This window comes from Paramisgurnus dabryanus, chromosome 19, assembly GCF_030506205.2.
Source record: "Paramisgurnus dabryanus chromosome 19, PD_genome_1.1, whole genome shotgun sequence".
Taxonomy (NCBI): Eukaryota; Metazoa; Chordata; class Actinopteri; order Cypriniformes; family Cobitidae; genus Paramisgurnus; species Paramisgurnus dabryanus.
In genome coordinates, this window is record NC_133355.1 from 31,310,710 (window position 1) to 31,330,339 (window position 19,630).

The window sequence follows — 19,630 nt, forward strand, 5'->3', positions numbered from 1 at the left end:
TCCACATATGAATGAGGCCTGAAACTGATATGAGATTATTGGAATTTATGTGCTTTTTCCTGCTTACACGTCCATGGGTAGTATACAATCTGTGCCACTTGAGGGGAAAAATTGGAATCGAGTCACTTCAAACAGGCAGTGTAAATGCGGCCTAACCGCACAAACCCCTTCAATAGTGCTCTTCACACACACACAGAAGATAAAAGATAATCTTCTGTGCATGTGTGATTATTAAAACATAAAACCCCCTTAACTGCTTTTCAATTTTATGTTGCAGCCTTACAGTACAATCAATTAAATTTTTTTTAGTCAATAATCTACCCTAAGTACCCCATAATGACAAAGTGAAAACTGAATTTTAGAAATGGCTGTACATTTATTTTGAAAAAACTTAAAGATCACATTTACATCGGTTTTAAGACCCTTTACTCGGCACTACAATATCACTATGACCTTGTGATTTAAAAAAAAAAATCTAATTCTTGCTCCTTGTACAGTATGTATGGTTCATGGTATATAAATGTACACTTTATTTACACATTTCACCTTTGCCAAAAGCATTCAATTGCATATGTATGATAATTTCATAAACAACTGTGAAATATGACAATTAGTTTGAACACTCAAAATGATGTATGAATGCATTAAAGACATTAGGTGACACACATTTTAATTTGAATCAAATTCAGTTAAAAATATATTTATTTTTTTATGCACACTCTTGAAGTTGATCTAGAAGTAAAGTTTAGCCATGGCCTGCAGGAATCTTTTCTTCCTTTTCTGAGCTGCAAGCTGCAAGACTTCCTCTGGATTACTGGAGTTCAACTCTGTCTGCCCAATGGCTTTAATCTGTTAAAATGCATTAAACATCATCAGTATCATGGACATGAAATGAACACTTAAGGCAAACTCACACTACTGGAAAGTGAGATTACTTGATTGCTGTAGTGCTCACACTAAACACAAGATCTGTCATCTTGTTGTAGCTATGACAGACAGCAAAAAAAAAATTTCTTACATAAATTCACTTGAGAACTTGGCCAACATTTCTGTTTATACCTGTACACCAATGATACGCAGATTGCAGTTATAGCTGCAGATAATTTGTGGTCGAGAGAGCCCAGGGATAAAAATAACAATCTGATAACTTGTGGGTGGGTGCAATAAATCACAATTGATTGAAATATCATCTACATTCTCTAAAATAAGAACTTTGAAGTATGCTGCTTTTAAATAAACGTTTATTTAAAGGCGGAGTCCACGATGTTTGAAAAACGGTTTGGAAAAGGAGACGGGCCGACTACCAAAACACACTTATAGCCAATCAAATCAAATCAAATGCCGGGTTGCGTATGTGTGGGGCGGGTCTATCATCAGAAGGTCCAGATTCTATTGGGGTAGGGGCGTGTTTGTTTAGGTGATTTCAAATATAAACATTGGCTTTCAAACATCATGGACTCCGCCTTTAAAATAATACATTACCATGTTATTGGACCAAACACTGTGAATCACAGTAAAACGTTATGCAACTATCGGGTAGGGGTCGGGCAGCATTTTTTTTTTTACAGCGGATTCAGGCTCATATCATGTTGCTGACCTGCACAAACTTATAACAAACTTCAACGACCGCAATAAGCACCGATTCAGCCGCAATGCAGGGGTTTGGTTGCAGACCGCAAAATGCCTGTTAAGGCAAATATTAAATGTGTTCTTGAGTTTGTCACACCACAGAAAAATGTGTTATTAACCACCCAACCAAATTTGAATGCTGAAAAAGGCTAAGTAACTAAAATAAGTTATCAAATTCTTGGAAAAACTGCAGGATTCTCTGCTCTCAAGTGGTGGGGGCGTGTCCGCTGTTGGTTGCTGAAACCACCCCCACTCATGGGAAAGCTGCTGTCTCTCTCATCTTTAAAAACTGCTACAACCTGATTGGATGCTCGTGATTGTGTTGGGGTGGGGCCATGCACGGTGGCTCAAGGGCATCAATGAGCCAATTTAACCCTGCCTAAATTATCCTGAACACAATGGTGAAAAACTTTTTTATTTTGCAATTCAGTACTACATAGTTTACAGTCTTTTTGCTATACATTTCTAAAATTATAATTTGTTTATAAACAATTTTCAAGATTGACTTTAAACAGACTTTAAAAATCTGTCTGCAACAACATCAAAATCTGGCCAAAAGTCTGAAATCTTGCCTTTAGAGATTTCCTTTGTCTAAATTGTTACATTTGAAAATTAGTTGGCTTGATTTTCTTCAATTAATTTAGTTAGTTGAGCTATTTCTATTAACTAGATGTCCAAATCTATAAAAATGTGTTTCAGTGGCAATAACTGCTGGACAAAGTTTTCAAAGACAAGAAAGCCATCAGCCCGGTTTGAGGTCAGTGAAAGAAAGAACGGGACCTTTAACAAAGCTCAACTGTGTCTTACAGCGTGATTCTTCAATGCTTACCGCAACTTGTCGTTTGTCGCTCTCTCCTCGTTTGTGATGAATGGCTGAGGCACAAAGGTTATGGATTAACTAACAACAAGTCAAAAGCGCTTTCACTTTGATAGATGATGACATATTAGACTAAATCTTGACTTATAACTAGAAATTGGCTAAAGAGTATCCATAAAGATTTCCAAACATGCTGCACTAATCAAGTGAGATTTTTATATAAACAATGAGTATACAAAAATCTCATTATCATAATACTGAACAACTGTTATAAGATACCCGAAATGCTTGGGACAAACTACCTGCAAAGCTCCATTAAAAAAATGTTGATCACGTTGATCAAGGGGCAAAAAAGAGTGATGACATTAAATATGATTTGATTGATTTAATTAATAAAGCATTTCCATGTCATTATTCTTAAAAACATCCTCATTTCAGAGTTTATTTCAAGTGCCTGAACTTTTTACATTACTGCAGTTTTTAGGTGGCTTGTTCCAAAAAACTTGATGTTTGCCATAGTTCTTATGGATTGAAGCGGTCTCAGCTGCCTCTAATTCCACAAACACTGATCTGATCATGGTTCGATCAAATCTATTCAATTCAATTTTATTCATACAGAATTTTACAGCAGTGTTTTAACACAGCTTAACATTAAGGGATAAGAAACATTTAAAAGTAATAAATATATAATAAAAAGAACAGAATATTCAGGAAAATTCAACTGCAGTAGCCACCGTTTAACCTGAAGAGGGCGGCACTCAGACGTTTTTACACCATATATTGTAGCATTGAAACACTTTATACCCAAACGTCAAAAAAGTTATTTAAATCGATTAACAGCACTAATAAAACCCCAGATCATTAACTAAAAAAATTGGTTTAGGGTTTAGTTACTCTTTAAAAAACAAATAAAACCATAAGATACAGTCACAATGGCTGAAGTCTAAAGGATACATGTAAGATATTCCAGAATGGTCACATCCCAGATGTAGTCATAGAACGAGTCCATGGAGTCATGACTGCTGGATTGAACAATAAAACCAATACTTAAAACTTGACTCATTTTTTAAGGCGAGTATCTACACAGCATGCTGCACGAGTTCACCTGCTCTGCTCTTGAAGGGCTTTGAATGCCGTCATGTAATCGACTTCTCTCAGGAACTGGCAGAGAACAGCCACCTGCAGACAATGACTGCATGAGTTTATCAACAATCATCTGGGATAGCGGGATTTGTGACAAAGATGCAGTGCGGTACCTGAGTGTGACAGTTCAACAGCGAGCAACACTTGATCATTCTCTTTAAAACCTGTATGCAAGGTTTCCGATCAATTACATGTCATCAGATAAATCAACAGAGAAGTGTGTAAACTGCAGGTTATTTTAAACTTTCGCACCTGGTCCGTGTAAACATCCGGTGGGACGGGTTTAGTAAAGTAATCTGAGCACACTGCCCCAGCCTGTAGGTAATAATGCATTGCTGCAGAATACTGGTTGGTGACTGTTAAACAAAAATGAACACATTAATACTTAAAAACTGCTGCTTTAAGAGTTCGAATTTTTAAAAGTTGCCATGTAAAGAAATTTATCCTCCCCCAAAACAATAAATGAATTAAAGGAATTATGTGTTCAAGCTAAACCTGTTTTTCTCTTTTATATTTACATGCTTGACAACATTTAATTCCTTTAGATTGTGATATTTCTGTGTTCAATTAATATGACTTGGTTTACTTTTGAGAGCACAAATTTAGCAACTGTTAATGTTTTATACCCGTGTTGTTAAACTTGTTTATCTTGTGTGAAGAGGCCTATAATGCTGCTTACATTTTCCAATGTAGTATGAATTAACAAATAAGACTACTACCCACCAAAGTAAATGTCGGCCTGTGTGCAGAGCCAAGACTGATTGTTGGGGTTCAGGCTGAGTGCGTAGTTCACCAACTCCTTTAATGTGACAACCACAGCTTCAACGTCAACTGCCTGTAAACTGCAAATCCAATAAAATCATTGTCATTACAGCATTGGACACAAACACTGTACCATCAAAAAACATCCTTCTAATTATTAATCAGTCATTACATAGACAGGTATATCGTAAAACACTATGGCCTTATATAATGTTTCATGCGTTTGACACATAGCGACGTACTTGGCCAGAGACGAAGGCCATATGGAGAGATGTTCAGCGGTCACCTCATTCACTATATCATCCTGTAAAAAACACAATGTGCATAAATAATGTGCAAATAATTGACATAATGAATTCTTTCCAGTCTAAAACGTCATCCCTGATGTGATGCTACAATATAAGAAATAATTATTGTAAGTAAGCGGTGTATTACCCGTACGATACTATGAAGCCTCACAAACAAAGAAATGAGTGTCGTCAGAACCAGTGGCTCCTAAAACAGAAAAACAAACAAAATAAAAAACAGAAAACATTTTACATAATTTAATATAATATAAACAGTAGAGCCTAAAAGTAGGAGAGCCCTCATGAAAACGCATATAAATGTACATAAAAATAATCCTACATATAAAATAAGTGATTTTTTAATGAATATTTGCTTTATGACATCTGACTCTCAAGCTGGCATGGTCTCCACAAAACAAAAGGGGCAGTTTCCCGGACAGGGATTAGACTATTCCTAGATTTAAATAAATTTAAGAGCTGTCCAAACTAAAAAACAATTTGCACTGACATATCATTAAACAAATAAGTGCACTTTGTTTTGCCTCAAAATGCACACAAGTTATGTTTTTTTAGTAAGGCATGTTTGTTAAAACTAGTTATGTTTCCTAATTAAACCAAGGCCTAGTTCAGGTTTAACCCTTAAAAGATCCTAGAGACATTTTGTGCCATTTTGATTTTTAAACCATTTTGACTGTGATGATTGAATATTGCCCAAATTTGCCAGAGGTTAATCATTTTTGATAAATTTTAGAATTTTGGTTTCAGTTTTAAATTAGCTTAAAATGGCTAAGCTACGCAAAAAAACAACACAAAAAAGGGACAAAAAATGCCCCATTGAAAACCATTATAACTACCATTTTTGACCCCCCATTTATCTTAACATAAACTAATACATACCTTTATGTTAATATATCATTTTGAACTACTGGCCTTCAAGTTTTAATTTTTATACTTGTCCACCAGGTGGCGCTACTTTTTACCATTTCATGCATTCATCAAAATGTCAAAATTTTGGCTGTTTTCTGCGGGCCACATTGCTACTAATCAGATAAACCTTTAATGTTGAAAATTGGTGTGTGTGTAAAAAAAAGTGTGTCTGAGTGGTAAGGGGTTGGGGGTGATGTCGGGGTGGGGTCTGTGTTGAGTGGGGCAGGGGGCATATTCAATATATTCACATTCTTCTCTCTTTGAAGGGCACATTCTGCGTTATAAACTAATTCAGTAATAAAAACGATGAGAGGCCAGAAAAGAAACAAAATCAATCTTCATTTTGGTTCTCGCTCCTGTTGTTTATGTAAACAAACAGACATAAAGGGTTAAAATTTCGACAAATTTAATTCATATTTGATATGTATGTTTCAGGCAGAAGTATTTCTAAAAGACTGCATCGTTTAAAGTGGAAAAAAAATATTGATGTATGATATTTTTAGAGCAGTTTTTGGGAAGGTATCATTTTGTGGCGTTAGGAACACTAAAGTAAGTTTTCTTTAAGGATCTCTTGAGGGTTAAAGGTGCAGTGTGTAAATTTTTGTGGCATCTAGTGGTGAGGTTGCGAATTGCAACCAACGGCTCAGTCCACTGCGCACCTCTTGCTTTTGAAACACATAGAGAAGCTACGGTAGCCGCCACCAGACAACCTTGTCATCGTTGGAGACAACTTAGTAAAAAAGTTTGTCCGTTAAGGGCTTCTGTAGAAACATGGCTGCACAAAATGGCGGCTTCCATGTAAGGGGACCTGTGGTGTATGTAGATAAAACGTCTCATTCTAAGGTAATAAACACATAACAGTTCACTTTGAAAGGTCTTTATACACCCCTGATAATTTAGTTTTGTAGATTATATTGCATTTCTGTCAAGAGATCCTTCTAAAAATTACACACTGCACCTTTAAACTAATCCTTGTCTGGGAAACCACCCCATAGTGATTTAATTAAAGCGAGGTAGTCATTAAGTAACATTTTAGTGTCCAAAAATTATTTTGTGAACAGTAAATAAGACTATATTTTTCATAATACTTGTTGGTTTTGCATTTTTGTTTCCCGTTTTAAATCCCACATTTCAATGTGCTTGCAGACTGTAAATGTGGAAAATTGTCCCACTTACCCGTAGTTTCTTCATAAAAGTCATGAATTTGCTCCTTAAATAAAAACACACACAAAGAATATAACAATAAATTAAAAATGTGCAGGCCCTGCAACACTAATAAGCACAGTATGATTTCAAAATACATGAAGTTAAATATAAGCTCATAAGATCATGTTGAGCTGTAAGTCTCACCGGGGCAGTATGCCGAGTGAAGACTCCCTTTGTTTCAGAAGACTGACTCTGCCATCATTGCTGCGTTTGTGCTGGCTGGAAACACTACAGATCTGCACCACCACTTCCCAGAGCTCTTTAGCCGTCCGTCTGCTCTCTTTAGGGCCCGGCAGCTCTTTACAGGTGGATGCTATCAGCTGCCCCAGCTACACCAGTGAGAGTACAGATAAATGTTATTTATGACAATCTGAGATTAAAGAGGTAAAGATTATGCTGGCGTTTCATACAGGTTAGGTATAGACACCTTGACATAGGGGTTGTTGTTGACCAGTGACTGTGGAACCTGCAGGGTCAGATACTCGTTCTCTCTCCAGTTCAGCATAAAAACCACACACTCCTCACCAACAATCTGACGCATGGGAATATCTGAGAAAATAAACATTTGGATGAAATATTACATAAAAAAATACAGTATACCTGTTCATATCATTAACAACCTAACTGCCATCCGCAGTGTTCATAGTGCTACACACATGGGTAGATGAGGTGTAATTTACTCACCCCAGAGAGTGTGCTTATGTAGTAGATATGTATACAAGTAGAACGACCATTTAAATACACTGGCATTATCTTCATTAAATTTAACTTAAAGACAATTTTGTCACCAAATGTTAACAAAAACATTTTAAAATGGGCAAACCCAATGAGATGAATCTTTCCAGTTGTTTTATTTAGAACCCCAACTTGAAAACATTTCTAAGTTTGCAAGTAAGAAAACAGGGCTTGAGGTCTTACTATTAACTACATTTGTAAAATTTAAGTCAACTATTTAATATTTAGGGTTCAAGTATGTGTATTTGCTGTATATTGCTGTATTTAAAACTGATTGTGCAGACCAAACGATAAGGCCTAGAGACTTGAAACTTTGCCCAATGGTAGAACTCAATTTGGGAAGAGCATGACAGAGGATCAGCCAATGGGGGGCACTACAGCGATGGATATTTTGTCCAAATATCAAGTGCCTTGTATCCATTGGTTTACACACTGGGTGTATGATTGGGAAAACTGATGCTTGGCCCTGAAGGTCTGTTCAAAGTATAAAAAAATCGGCATCCAGGGGGCGCTGTCACATTTTGTCTGTATATCAGTGGTTGTATATTACTAATCTCATTCACTTTGATGTTCTGAGGCTGCTTGTAAGTGTGAAACATATAAACAACCTAATTACTTTCAGTATCCCACACCTTAGTTAACTTCAAATTCAAGGACCTTTCAAGGACTTTCCAGGTCCAATACCCTCAAATTCAAGGACTAAATGTGGGGACACATTTCAAGTGAGAGGACGGTTACATGGTGTTACCTTTTAAGAAACATTGTTACAGTTCCCTTTCGAGGGAACTCGCGCTGCGTCGCTGCGGTGACACTTTGGGGATGCCTCCAGGGGTAAGTGCGTCTGAATGTGTATAACAAATTCAACCAATGGTGAGGCTTAACGACAAAGACAGGGTGACGCGGGAGCCAGGAAGTATATCACTGTCTGAAATATTGCCAAAGACGGCGTTACAGGGATGCAGGAAGTATGGCAAGGGAGACGCAGCGTCTCGTTCCCTTATTAGGGAACAACAGTTAAAGGGGACAGAGAATGAAAAAACATTTTTACCTTGTCTTTGTTGAATAATGCCCGCATTCACAAACATACAAAAATTTTGTCTACATGTCACATCACAGAACAAGGTTAAATATCCCGTTCAATCAATCAATGTCACCTTTAAACGTGTCAAACACAACTATGCAAAAAAGCATTTTGGTTAGGCTTGTTGCGATATTCAGTGAAACTGAAACTCCTCAGCCTCTCACCGGTGAGATCACTTGCCCACCGTGACACCGTCTTTCACCGTCATTTTGATATTTTCTTGTAATTAAATCATTTAGTTTCGTTAGAGAGAGCAAACACTTACAACTGAATGTGTCTGATGCCTGAATTCAGCGGAGCTAAACGTGCGTCATCACAGAGCAGCGGGTGTCAGATTTCATTTATTCCTGTCAGACTGCGGCGAGCAGACGATGGCAGAAGCCGCATGCTTACTCGTTTTTGTTATAAGATACATATATGATGTTTAATATAGGCGAGATCGTTTTTGTTGTTGTGTTTTTCATTAAGAATAATAATAAACCCATCATTCAAGCAGCGCTTTATGGAGGAATAGCCGGTTGCTCTGCTTGGGACTGGCGGGTTCTGTCAGAAGTACCTGCGCACATTGACTCAAGCACTTAAACCAGCTGTTGCACTCGCATTTGCACGCAAATTCATACGCGATTTAACGCAGCATATGCAAGCACTGGATTTAAACAACAGTTGCATCTAATTCAAAAGTGAAAGTAAAATTGCCACTTCTGTGCATTTATAAGCCCCTCCCACCCGGTGAAACCGGTATCATTTTTATGATATTATCCTACACTTTACAGGGAATATGGATTTTTTTCTCAGAAAACTTTTTGCATAAAATAGATTCAAGCACTTTCAATGACCTGTATCTATGTATGTATATTAACATCCCTATACAGATTCACAAACTTTTAAAGATTTCAAGGACCTGTGGGAACCCTGTACTTTATGACATTCAGATTTGAAGATATAACTGTGTGAGATTGTGTTATAGTGTCGCCTAGTGGTCAAGCTTTGCAACTCTGTGCATGTGACCTCAGCACAAAATACACTTGACACTGGGTATTTTTGTAGTTCTGTAAAGTTCAGTAGATATAGAAACCTGCAGCATTAATAAAAACAATTTGTCAAAATAGTAGTTAGAAATATCTTGACTGTTCTCTGTAAAAACACATACCATGTATCCTCATCTCCAGGTATCCTCGTACCCTGCTGACCAGATCGGGTGGAGGTCTCTCCATGTTGCCATCGGCAGTGCCCGCCTCATGCGCTCTGATCTCCAGTAAGAGCATCTCATTGAGCATCACCTGACGCAGCTTAGGAGAAAACTCTGTTACCACCTCCAGACATGCTGTGAACAGCTGCCGAGCGTGAACAAAATCCTGTCACACACAACAAAACAAAGACCATCAAATAACAACCACAGAAAATCCACCAAAACAATGTAATAATAAGATTTTAAAATCTTTAACATTTAACATTATTATTTCAGGAGCAAAAGAACTAGACTGTATTTTTACTTGGCTGGGAAACTTGGTTGTCAAAAGTCTGCACAAGTCACATCCTGACATGATATTAACTGTAATCATGTTGGTCCTGTTTGGATACATACCTTTACATCGATGCAGTGCAGACCCTTTGCCATTAAGATGTACAGCAGGTCTCGCGTCAGGTTGTCTTTTATTGCTAGTATTACATTTACATAATCAGCTGGAACCTCCCACTAAGGAAACATATAAACACTTTATCTTAGTTTAAAGGGCACAGTAAACAATTAGTAAGACTGCTAGACAAATTTTCCAAAAGTGTAAAACCTTTGTGCTGTTATTAAAATGTAACTATTTAAATAAAATATTTAAACATCCTGATAAGTCTGCCAAAGCAATACAGGGCTCAACTGCTGAGTTTGGGTGACCAATTAAATAATACAAGACCAATACAAAATAAAATTAATGCAGTCAATTATCAAGTGTGCATCAACTTCATATTTTTAAATATGCAGTTGATGCACACTTGAGAGATTCACTGCATTCATTTTATTTTGTAACTTATTGCAGTAAAATTTGTGACATTTTACCTTACTGCTGACCCTCCAGAAGGGTCGCTCGGCCATCCCATGCAGCTCAATAACAATTTGTCTGATCTGTCGAGCATCGAGTGAGAGAATGAGTTGTTGTTCAAGCTGACCGATGTTGACGCTGGCAGTCGCTGTCCAGAGCAAAACACAAACAACAATACAGTTAAATGAATTTTCCCCATGAGGCCTGTGATTATAAGTCACGTTGTCCACCCATCAGATTATATATCATCCAGGACATACTGGGAATATCATAGAAGGAAGGCAGAGGTTTGGCATTGAGGTTGACTGTGGCTGAGCTCCTCCTCATCTGCTCTATCAGGAGCCGCTTCTCCTCATCCCCCAGAAGCTCCGTGAGAAGCTGATGAGACGACACCATGAGAGCCAGAGAAACATCCTCCAGACTTTCACAAACATTCCTGCGAATCCAAACAAGGACATTAAATCTACAACAACGAAAAACAGGCAAAAGCTGCTGGCGAAACCTTGTAATTATGCTTACTTGATGAAGAAAGCCATTTTCTTTTTGATTGTTTCAGAGGTGTTATGTACCGACCGCGCACACACCTGCAAACGCAACACAACTGTTAGTATTGACTATATAAACTTAAAACATTGTAAAGAAATATTATTTGTTCTGACTTATAATATAAATGATTTATTAAAAAATTGTGTCTTTTATTATATTGATATTGCCACTGTTTATTAAGCAATAAACCACTTCAGGTGATATTTACATTTAGGCATATGGCAGATGTTTGATCTTAAGTGATTTTCTAAGGAAATCAGTACGTGTTTTTTCCTGGGTTAAAAATAATTCCCATAACTTTTTACACTTATAACACATAGCTCTACACCTTTACCACTGAGCTATACAAGAGTCATCATTGAATGAGTAAAGAGGTTTACCAGTACCGCATGGTAAAATGACTGTAATACACAGCACTGATTGGGTGCTTGGTCTGTACCTCCAGCAGGAAGTTGATGTCATTTTTGCTGGGTTTCAGAAGCAGCTGATGAAATGACACACTGAGAATTCGACCTTCCAGCGAGTCTCTCACTGCGTTACACACACACAGTTTATGACACACCTCCTCCACAACCCTGTCCCTGACACATAACACACAAAGTTATTTATACTTTCTTTCACAAACATTGAAAATTCACATAATGGAAAAATGGCTTTTTGAAGCTTCTTCTCCAGTCAAAACAGTGCACCTTAAAAGGTACCCTGACAATGAAGACTTGTATGCTGTAATACTTATATTTTCCTTTAACGATAAAAATTAATCGAAAGAAACACATTAAATATTAAAACATTCCTAATAATAAAAAAACATGTAAAACTCATTTTAACCTTTGGAGGCCGCCATTATGTTTTGTGTTCTGAAACTTTCTGAAACGACTAAACACAACTACACAATCAGAACTCATGACATATTTCTGAAGGCGGGACTTTATAGTACAAGGGAGACATCAGCCTGTTTTGAGAACGGTGAAAACAGCGCTATACAGATATGTAAATTGTGTGAAAAATACCGCGTTTTTTACTTGTGAAACATGAACACATGTTATATTGTACACTGTAAACACAATCAAAACTTCAAAAACACAGAAAGAACAGGACCTTTAAAACTATGACATATGTCCTGTTTTTTATTTTTACATTTAAACCATACGTGTTTATGAAGCATCAATCAGCGTCTCACCCTTGTTGAAGTTTGTGCAGTATCTCCAGATGAACAGAATGTCTGAAGCTGTTGGGTAGATTTAGTGTGACATTGTCCCTAATAAAAGCCTCAATTATTGCCTGTATGACAGAGAAATAAATAAAATCTGAATTTTAGAAGGGAGTTAAAATGTTATAAGATTTTCAGCAGCCCTGTGTGTTCAAGTGTCATTTGAAATGATCTTTCCTCTAACATTCAGTTCTATGCTGTTAAAGGTCTGGTCACCAATGCTTAAAAACTGAAGTGTCCCTCTTGGTCCAGGTCCACATTCCCAATCTGCCTTTATGAAAATTAACCATGTTTTTTGTGGTAAAAATGTAGTAACCGTGTTTTTTGGTGTATTGATTACTATTAGTTATACCACGGGGCTGTTGAATGCTTTATTCTGAAAAATGTCCCTACTGAAAAATCCAGCAAAGACCAGCATAAGCTGGTAGCTGGTTTAAGGTGGCAGTAGCTGGTCCTCCCAGCATGGCAAAGCTGGTGGGTCAGCTGATCTTCCAGCATGAACAGCTAAGCTAGACCAGCTTAAAAAGTGACCAAAACGCAGCTAGACCAGCTTGCTACACCAGCTAAAACCAAGCTGGGAGACTAGCTAAAACCAGCTCACCAGCTTAAGCTGGATTTTACAGTAGGGGTTCTATGGGTGTTGATTATTTTTCCGTAAACTGCACACTGAACCTGTCCAATGTATTAAAAACTGACACCATAGCAATGTTTGTGGTAACAGTGGTATACGCAGAATAACTGACTTCAGTCCTTTGAATTATTAGAAAATAATGCACACCCACAGTGTAACTTCAATCCGCTTCGCATTTTGCCGCATTACCACCTTGGGTGTGCATTATCTTCTAATAATTCAATGGCCCGTCATCAATAATTCCTTACCAAAACCATGGCTTTACTACAGCAACCATGTTTTTTGGTTTTAACTGTAGTAAAACCATGGTTAATTTTTGTAAGGGTATACACCAACTTTGTGGATTTAATAGGGTTAAAATTTCACCATTTACTTTTATTACTAGTAAAAAAATAAAAAATATGACTTTTTTGATCAAATCACATTTATTGCAGACCACAAGCTCACAACTAAGGTAAAATATCAACTCCCCAAAGAAACTTTGACACAATTAGATGTAAAATCTAACCGAGAATTTGATTGTAAAGTCTAGGAGGGAGTTTTGTTTAACTGGTCCTAATGTCTTGCCTACTGCAAATATGCATTTACCCTTTACAGCACAGCGTTGCTCTCAGGCAACAAACCACCTTTTTGAGCCTCACACGCCCCTTAAAAAAATTATTTTACATTTTTTATGTATAATATCACCTGGCATGTCTCTACAATGAAATGAGGGGCTGAAGTGGTTGTGACCTTTTTTGGGGGGTGGAGCCGTGCTTTTTGGAAGCAAAGCCACATGGGATGCTGTGCCACCGATTGGCAGGATAAATATCATTTTTTAACATGTTTAAATTGAAATAATTTTCAGAAAAAAATATGTTTATGTGCATCAGTATGTAAAGAAGTATGTTTTATTGTCTGAAGACTTTCTTTGTTTTTATTTTCATACTTAGACTGTGCAAATGTGGAAAACATTTGCACATGCAGTGTTAGTTACAATTAGTAGTGTGCATGTTTGGCTGGAATCATTTGTGATTGATGTATTTTTTGTAATGCATATATTGCTTATATAAAAAACCTTGGTGTTTTTGTACCATTGTAGCACAATGTTGCCCTGAGGCAACAAAATAAATTCTGAGTCAGGGGTAGTGGGGGATAAATTGTATGATGGATATTTTATCAGTGACCTCCAAGCTCCCAAAAAGTGGGGTGAAATATTATTTCCCCAAAAAATAAAAAGTCATGGCATAGACGGTTAAGATTTTCTGCTGACCTCATAGTTTTCATTCCTCATGAAGTTGCTGATCTGGCCATATGGGCTGAGCTGAGCCTCGCTGGGGTCTGAGGTTCCGATCAGAGTTCTGCAGGCGCTCCAGTAACCTGCCAACCGCTGCTCATCCAAATGACAGAGAGACAGACGATCCAACTGACAAACACAAGAAACCTGTTATGATTCACCCAATTACCTGTTTTATTTGATCATATACAATGCATGGATCGATGTCACACTGTACTCAAATGCTGCCGCTCTGTCTTTTGCCACTCAGTGGGCGTAACCGCAGTCCCTCTCGCCGACGGTGACGTCATGTGCCATACCCTCTATAGACCGTTTCATCGGGCGCACGTGCGGTGACGCAATAAGCGTCTGGTTCGAACTTTACTTCTGGTTTCTGTTTGTTTAATGGTCTGACTAGTTGCTGAAACTGAACTCTTAAACAAATACCTTGTTGAAAAAAAAAACTTTTTGGATTCCTATGTTATTAATGTGTTGTTGATTTTGCTTGTTAAATAAATAAACTACTTTAAAAGGACTTTGTTGTTATTTATTCTTTGCAGAGTTTACCGGAAGTTACGTGATGACCACGAAAGCCGCTTGTTTATGTTGTTACTGCTGAAACAATCAATAAATCATTTCTATTTATAACAAAACATATCATGTGTATAATGTGATGTTTTAAGCTCTCTCAGATTAGGTAAGATAGTATGTCTTTATTTTTATTGGTTGATAAGGGACTAATCAGCAACCAAGAAATATATTTAATATAAAGGCATCTATTTCATTGGTTTAAACGGCACCATGACGGCATAATAAGAGTACTTATTCTTTATGTGGAAAATGTCTCACCTTTGCAAGTAATTCTCGAGTTTTTCTGAAGTGCTCTCTGGCTTTCTCATATGCTGAATGATCCGAACAGCCTTGTTGAAAGTAAATGCCTGCTAAATCAAAATGCACCTAGGACACAGACATAGTTTACAATATAGACACGTTTTCTTGTAGCATACAAAAGCAGCAGTCTACTTCATCATCATATGAGTTACTGACAAACAAACTAAAGCACACTAAAGCAGAGTTAACTAGTTAAAAATGTGTTATTCTCTCTATAGGTCACGTGACACACCTGACACTGCAGATCATCGATGCTAATCCGCAACCCTGCAGTCGAGGACTCTGTCTCTCCGTTGGCCGAGCTCGGATCAGCTGCCAGCAGGTCAAGGGTTCGAAGCGTGTGGATGTAGAAATCTTTTTTGATGTTCAAAGCTCTTTCTAACACCATGATAGAGTCTGCTGCCTGTTCTCTGAGCTAAGAAACAAAGTGTAAATTTGCAGGTAAACACCAAACAGATATTAAAGAAGCCTTATGGGCATTATAGCTTTCTATTGAAGTGAATGGTGTCCCAGATCTGCTTCGTCACAAACATTATCAAAATATTTTCCTTTGTGTTTAGCAGAACAAAACAAAAAAAACATAAAAGTAGCCAAATGATCCAGTTTCCATGTCCATTTTCAACCCTAGGATTTGTCTCCGGAATCAAATGGTCTATTATTACCTATTACCTATTTGAAATGGTCATGAATAATAATGTTGACTCTGCTTTGATTGGCTGTTTCTCGGAGCAGCTAATTTCAGTAGCTCTGTGTGTGTGCAAACAGACCTTGGGCCCTATTTTAAAGATCTAAGTCCATTGTCTAAAGTGCATGGTCTGAATGGGCTTGTCCGATGCCACGTTTGCTAATTTAATGACAGGAAAAATGGTTTGTGCGCACGGTCGAAAAGGATTGTTCATATTTTCCTAATGAGTAATGGGTGTGTTTTGGGTGTAACGTGCAATAAACCAATGAGAGTCTCAGCTCTCATTCCCTTTAAAAGCCAGTTGCGCTGGCGATATGTCTTTTCCCTATTTAGATGACGGACTTTGTAAACTGGAAAACTAAGCGAAGGAAGATGACCCCTAGTTTAAGAATAATGTTAAAAAAAAAATTTGTTTTTATTTTTATTGAAATTTTTATTTTTGTATTAAAATCTTTAAAAGCCTTTTTCTTTCAGTCATAGAAGTACAAATAGCAGGCTTTGAATTGCTGTAAATGTATTGATATCCTACATAATCAATGTAATCTCTTAAAATAATTTGCAAAGATATAAAGAATTTACAAACGTTAACGTTAATGTTGTGTAACGTCACAGTTGGTGTTATGTTGAGATTGGTCTGTTTTTAGTGGTCTTTTACATAAGAAAGAGGAAACAATAGTGTTTGAGATTCACAATAGGTCATTACCATGTACAGGACTCTTATTATTCATCTATGCCTACATAAATACACTTTTACATTCTATGGCACCTTTAAGGGTCAATTATTTTACAAACAGATTCCAGTCATACCACACTCAGGATGTTCTCTGTGAGTTCCTTTTCCTGCTGGACCAAGTTCATCCTATAAGACACACAAAAAACATCACTAAAACACACTGTACAATTATGCATGTTTTGTGACGGCAAAAAAAAAAATGTTTCTTACATGTTTAGCTGATGTGGTCCAGGTTTGGTCTGTTTGTCAGGAAAACTGCTTAACACAATGGTTCGAATAGCCCTGTTAAGACAAGACATTGAAAATAAAAAAGAGTTTTAGTTCAGTACTGAATGTTCCATAACAACTAACAATTGGCAGTTTTGAGGCCGCACTTCAGAAAGTATAAAAGTAATTCTCTTCAATTTGATCATTTGCTAAACAAAATAGTTCACTTTATTTTAATTATAATGATTTCACACTGTTACAATTGCATATATATGTGGCAAGAAACTATTTAGGTGGGGTTAAAACGGTAGCCAAGACTTGGCCACGCCCCTTACATTATTGTGACCATCCATACAGGTTGTAGCTGAATCTTTGCGTTTTTTTAGCACTGAAATCCGACATGCCCCCAAGGGTTTGAGAGCAAAGAATGCTGCTTATTTTTCCTAGATTTTGACCATTTATTTTATTTTGTTGGCATTTTTTTAACATTCAAATTTGGGTGGGTGGATAATAACCCATTTTTCTGTGGTGTGACAAACTCAGAACACATATTTAATATCACTTTACACAGACTATAAATACATAATGATTAGAATTTAATCAAAATGTAAATGGGTGTCCAACCTAAGGTGCAAATCTTTAGAGATTAAAAATGTTTTTTTTTATATAATAAAAGTAGTTTAGTTTTGTTGTGTCAACTTAGCATTAACACGTAGTGCAGACAAAGGGTTAACACATTATAACAATCACATAAAAATTACAAATCCGAAGAAATACACAGAGAAATTATAGTTAAGGCCAAAAACTATACACTAATACATTATGTAATGTTTAACATCACTAATATATATATATATATTTTTTTTTTTCATTTCATTTTACTGAGCTTGAGTATTTATTAATTCATGTATTAATTGCTATTGGCTTATTACTTATTATAAAGCCAATTCATAATTGACCACATAAAATTAAGCGTCACACTGACCATCTGTTGTAGATGAGAACAGCCATTGCTGTGGTGGGCGGCAGGCCGTTTAGATCCAGATCCACATGTTTAACTCCAGGAGGAACACGGCTAGCACACAGTAGCTCATTTAGTAACATGTTTAGTACAGGGATGGTCAGACTGAAAAACACATTTAAGCAGAAAGACATAAACAATTATTACAATTGTATACAAAGATATGACCAGGATGTTGTAGTAATGCTGCACATAATAGAGCAAAAACTCGGATCTTCTTGATGCTTCATATGAAATAATAATTATTAATTATCTGGCTAATTGATTACTTAGATCAAATCTTCTAACTAAGAAGTGTGGATATGCAGCAAATCACATAAACCTTTACACACCCTTTCTCTAGAATGTTCAAGTCCCATTTCAGGTGAGCAGCCACTTTGAGGGCCAACAGTTTGAGTGTACGGTTCCTGCGGTTGTCTACCGGTGGCTGGACCTGGTTCTGTTCATTCACAGATGGTTTAGAGGCTTGCTCAAGAAACTGAATAATCAGTTGAACAGGAGATGGATCTGAGATAAAAATGAAATGAAAAACAATTTTAAATTCAAGAGCTGATTTAAGAAAATCAACATTATAAATAGAAAGTCTTTACTGCTTTATTGCTCACCCTTACGATTATAAAACCTTTCAATTATTTCTGAGAATTTATGTAAAGCTATGGGATACCTGGATGAGGCCCCTGTAAGTGCTGCTCCAGTAAGGATGGATCAAGCAGAAACTCAAACCAGGAGGTCTGTGGTGGTGTGCATGGTCGACTGCCGCTCACTGCCACCCGGTCTGCAGCCTCAGCACTCATTCTCACCTGCCCAAAAACAGAAAATAAGGCTCTGAAAACAGCCGATGCTTAGCAGCCCAGATAACTGTTCATGTATGTATGATGGGACTTGTGGCCCATCTATTTAAACAGTGTTATTTAACTGTGTGATGCATGTAGTAAAACATGTTCAAAATCTAATGAGCTGCATACTTAAACATTATTTTGAGTCTTTGGAAGAGCGTATATTTTCTACTACTAACTTACTGACATACTTCTGCATAATACCCTAAATTACCCATTTGCCTATAGATCAGGTGTAAAGTATCTTGTTTTGTGAAGTACATCATGTTGTTAAGTCAATGCCACAGAGTTAATGGCATGAAGGGTAGCATCACCTCATGAAGTTTTCAACATATTCTCCGTATTGCTGCACCATGTCTAAGCAATTTAAAGCAAACAGGCACGCAATGCCGAATCATAACATTGATTTCAATATTGCTTTATTCATAAAATACATTATGTACGCGTCTGTTCGGATGATCAGTTCATTGATAGTCTTTGATTAGCATTGTCCTACTAAAAGTTATTATTGCTTTTAATTACATTACCCACTGACCTGTTTTAGGATTTCCAGGTTTATAATACGACAGAAATCAGAAACAATTTATTTTACAGCAAATGCTGTAATGCTCCTAACAAAGAGCGTGAATATAAGTTATGTGCTGCTACGAAGCCATTGATCGGCTTCTTCAACGGAGAAAAACAACAGCGCCTCGTCCCTCTTTCCGTTTCAATAGCGCCACCCACAGTACAGGCGCCCCACTGCCAGTGTTGCCAGATCGTAAATATCCAAGGATCGTACCAGAAGCTCAAAATTATGGTATTTGTAAGAAAATTATCGTACAGTTATAGAAGGTAAAATGTGCGAAATACAACTATTATATAGAGAGAGTCATTCTCCACGATGATTGGCCGAGAAGACGTGAGAAGAGTTGTGGCTAGAAGGGCTACAGCAACGCCGAAATCTCTCATTTTTTTAACAATGAATATGGGCAATGAAAAAACAAGTGTAAAAT

At 37.0% G+C, this 19,630-nt stretch overlaps 1 protein-coding gene across 3 annotated transcripts; it reads right to left on the reverse strand.

Moving 5' to 3' along the window:
- Positions 1-386: 386 nt before the first annotated feature.
- On the reverse strand, positions 387-19,312 carry ints8 (integrator complex subunit 8). 3 transcript variants are annotated; one of them, XM_065290911.2, is made up of 28 exons: positions 19,171-19,312; positions 18,464-18,599; positions 18,132-18,306; positions 17,764-17,904; positions 16,782-16,853; positions 16,646-16,697; positions 15,386-15,568; positions 15,112-15,219; positions 14,260-14,412; positions 12,347-12,447; positions 11,606-11,741; positions 11,140-11,204; positions 10,881-11,056; positions 10,638-10,768; positions 10,173-10,283; positions 9,738-9,942; positions 7,199-7,320; positions 6,916-7,100; positions 6,742-6,775; positions 4,787-4,846; positions 4,594-4,655; positions 4,313-4,431; positions 3,842-3,945; positions 3,703-3,753; positions 3,552-3,625; positions 3,401-3,468; positions 2,459-2,502; positions 387-849 (listed from the first exon to the last, which is right to left on the reverse strand). In XM_065290911.2, the coding sequence occupies exons 2-28, from the start codon at positions 18,591-18,593 to the stop codon at positions 733-735; spliced, it is 2,979 nt and encodes a 992-aa protein (XP_065146983.1). In that variant the 5' UTR covers positions 18,594-18,599; positions 19,171-19,312; the 3' UTR covers positions 387-732. The 3 variants fall into 3 exon arrangements, with proteins under 3 accessions (XP_065146983.1, XP_065146981.1, XP_065146982.1); XM_065290909.2 differs by having other exon boundaries at positions 388-849; positions 11,606-11,747; XM_065290910.2 differs by having other exon boundaries at positions 389-849; positions 3,401-3,465; positions 11,606-11,747.
- Positions 19,313-19,630: the final 318 nt, after the last annotated feature.

Excerpts from the sequence above, each read along its gene's own strand:
- ints8 (XM_065290909.2), bottom strand. The coding sequence starts at position 18,593 with ATGAGTGCTGAGGCTGCAGACCGGGTGGCAGTGAGCGGCAGTCGACCA. Across the intron at positions 4,847-6,741 it reads CTTTTATGAAGAAACTACGG|GAGCCACTGGTTCTGACGAC; the intron begins GTAAGTGGGACA and ends TTTCTGTTTTAG. Across the intron at positions 850-2,458 it reads GCGACAAACGACAAGTTGCG|ATTAAAGCCATTGGGCAGAC; the intron begins GTAAGCATTGAA and ends GCATTTTAACAG.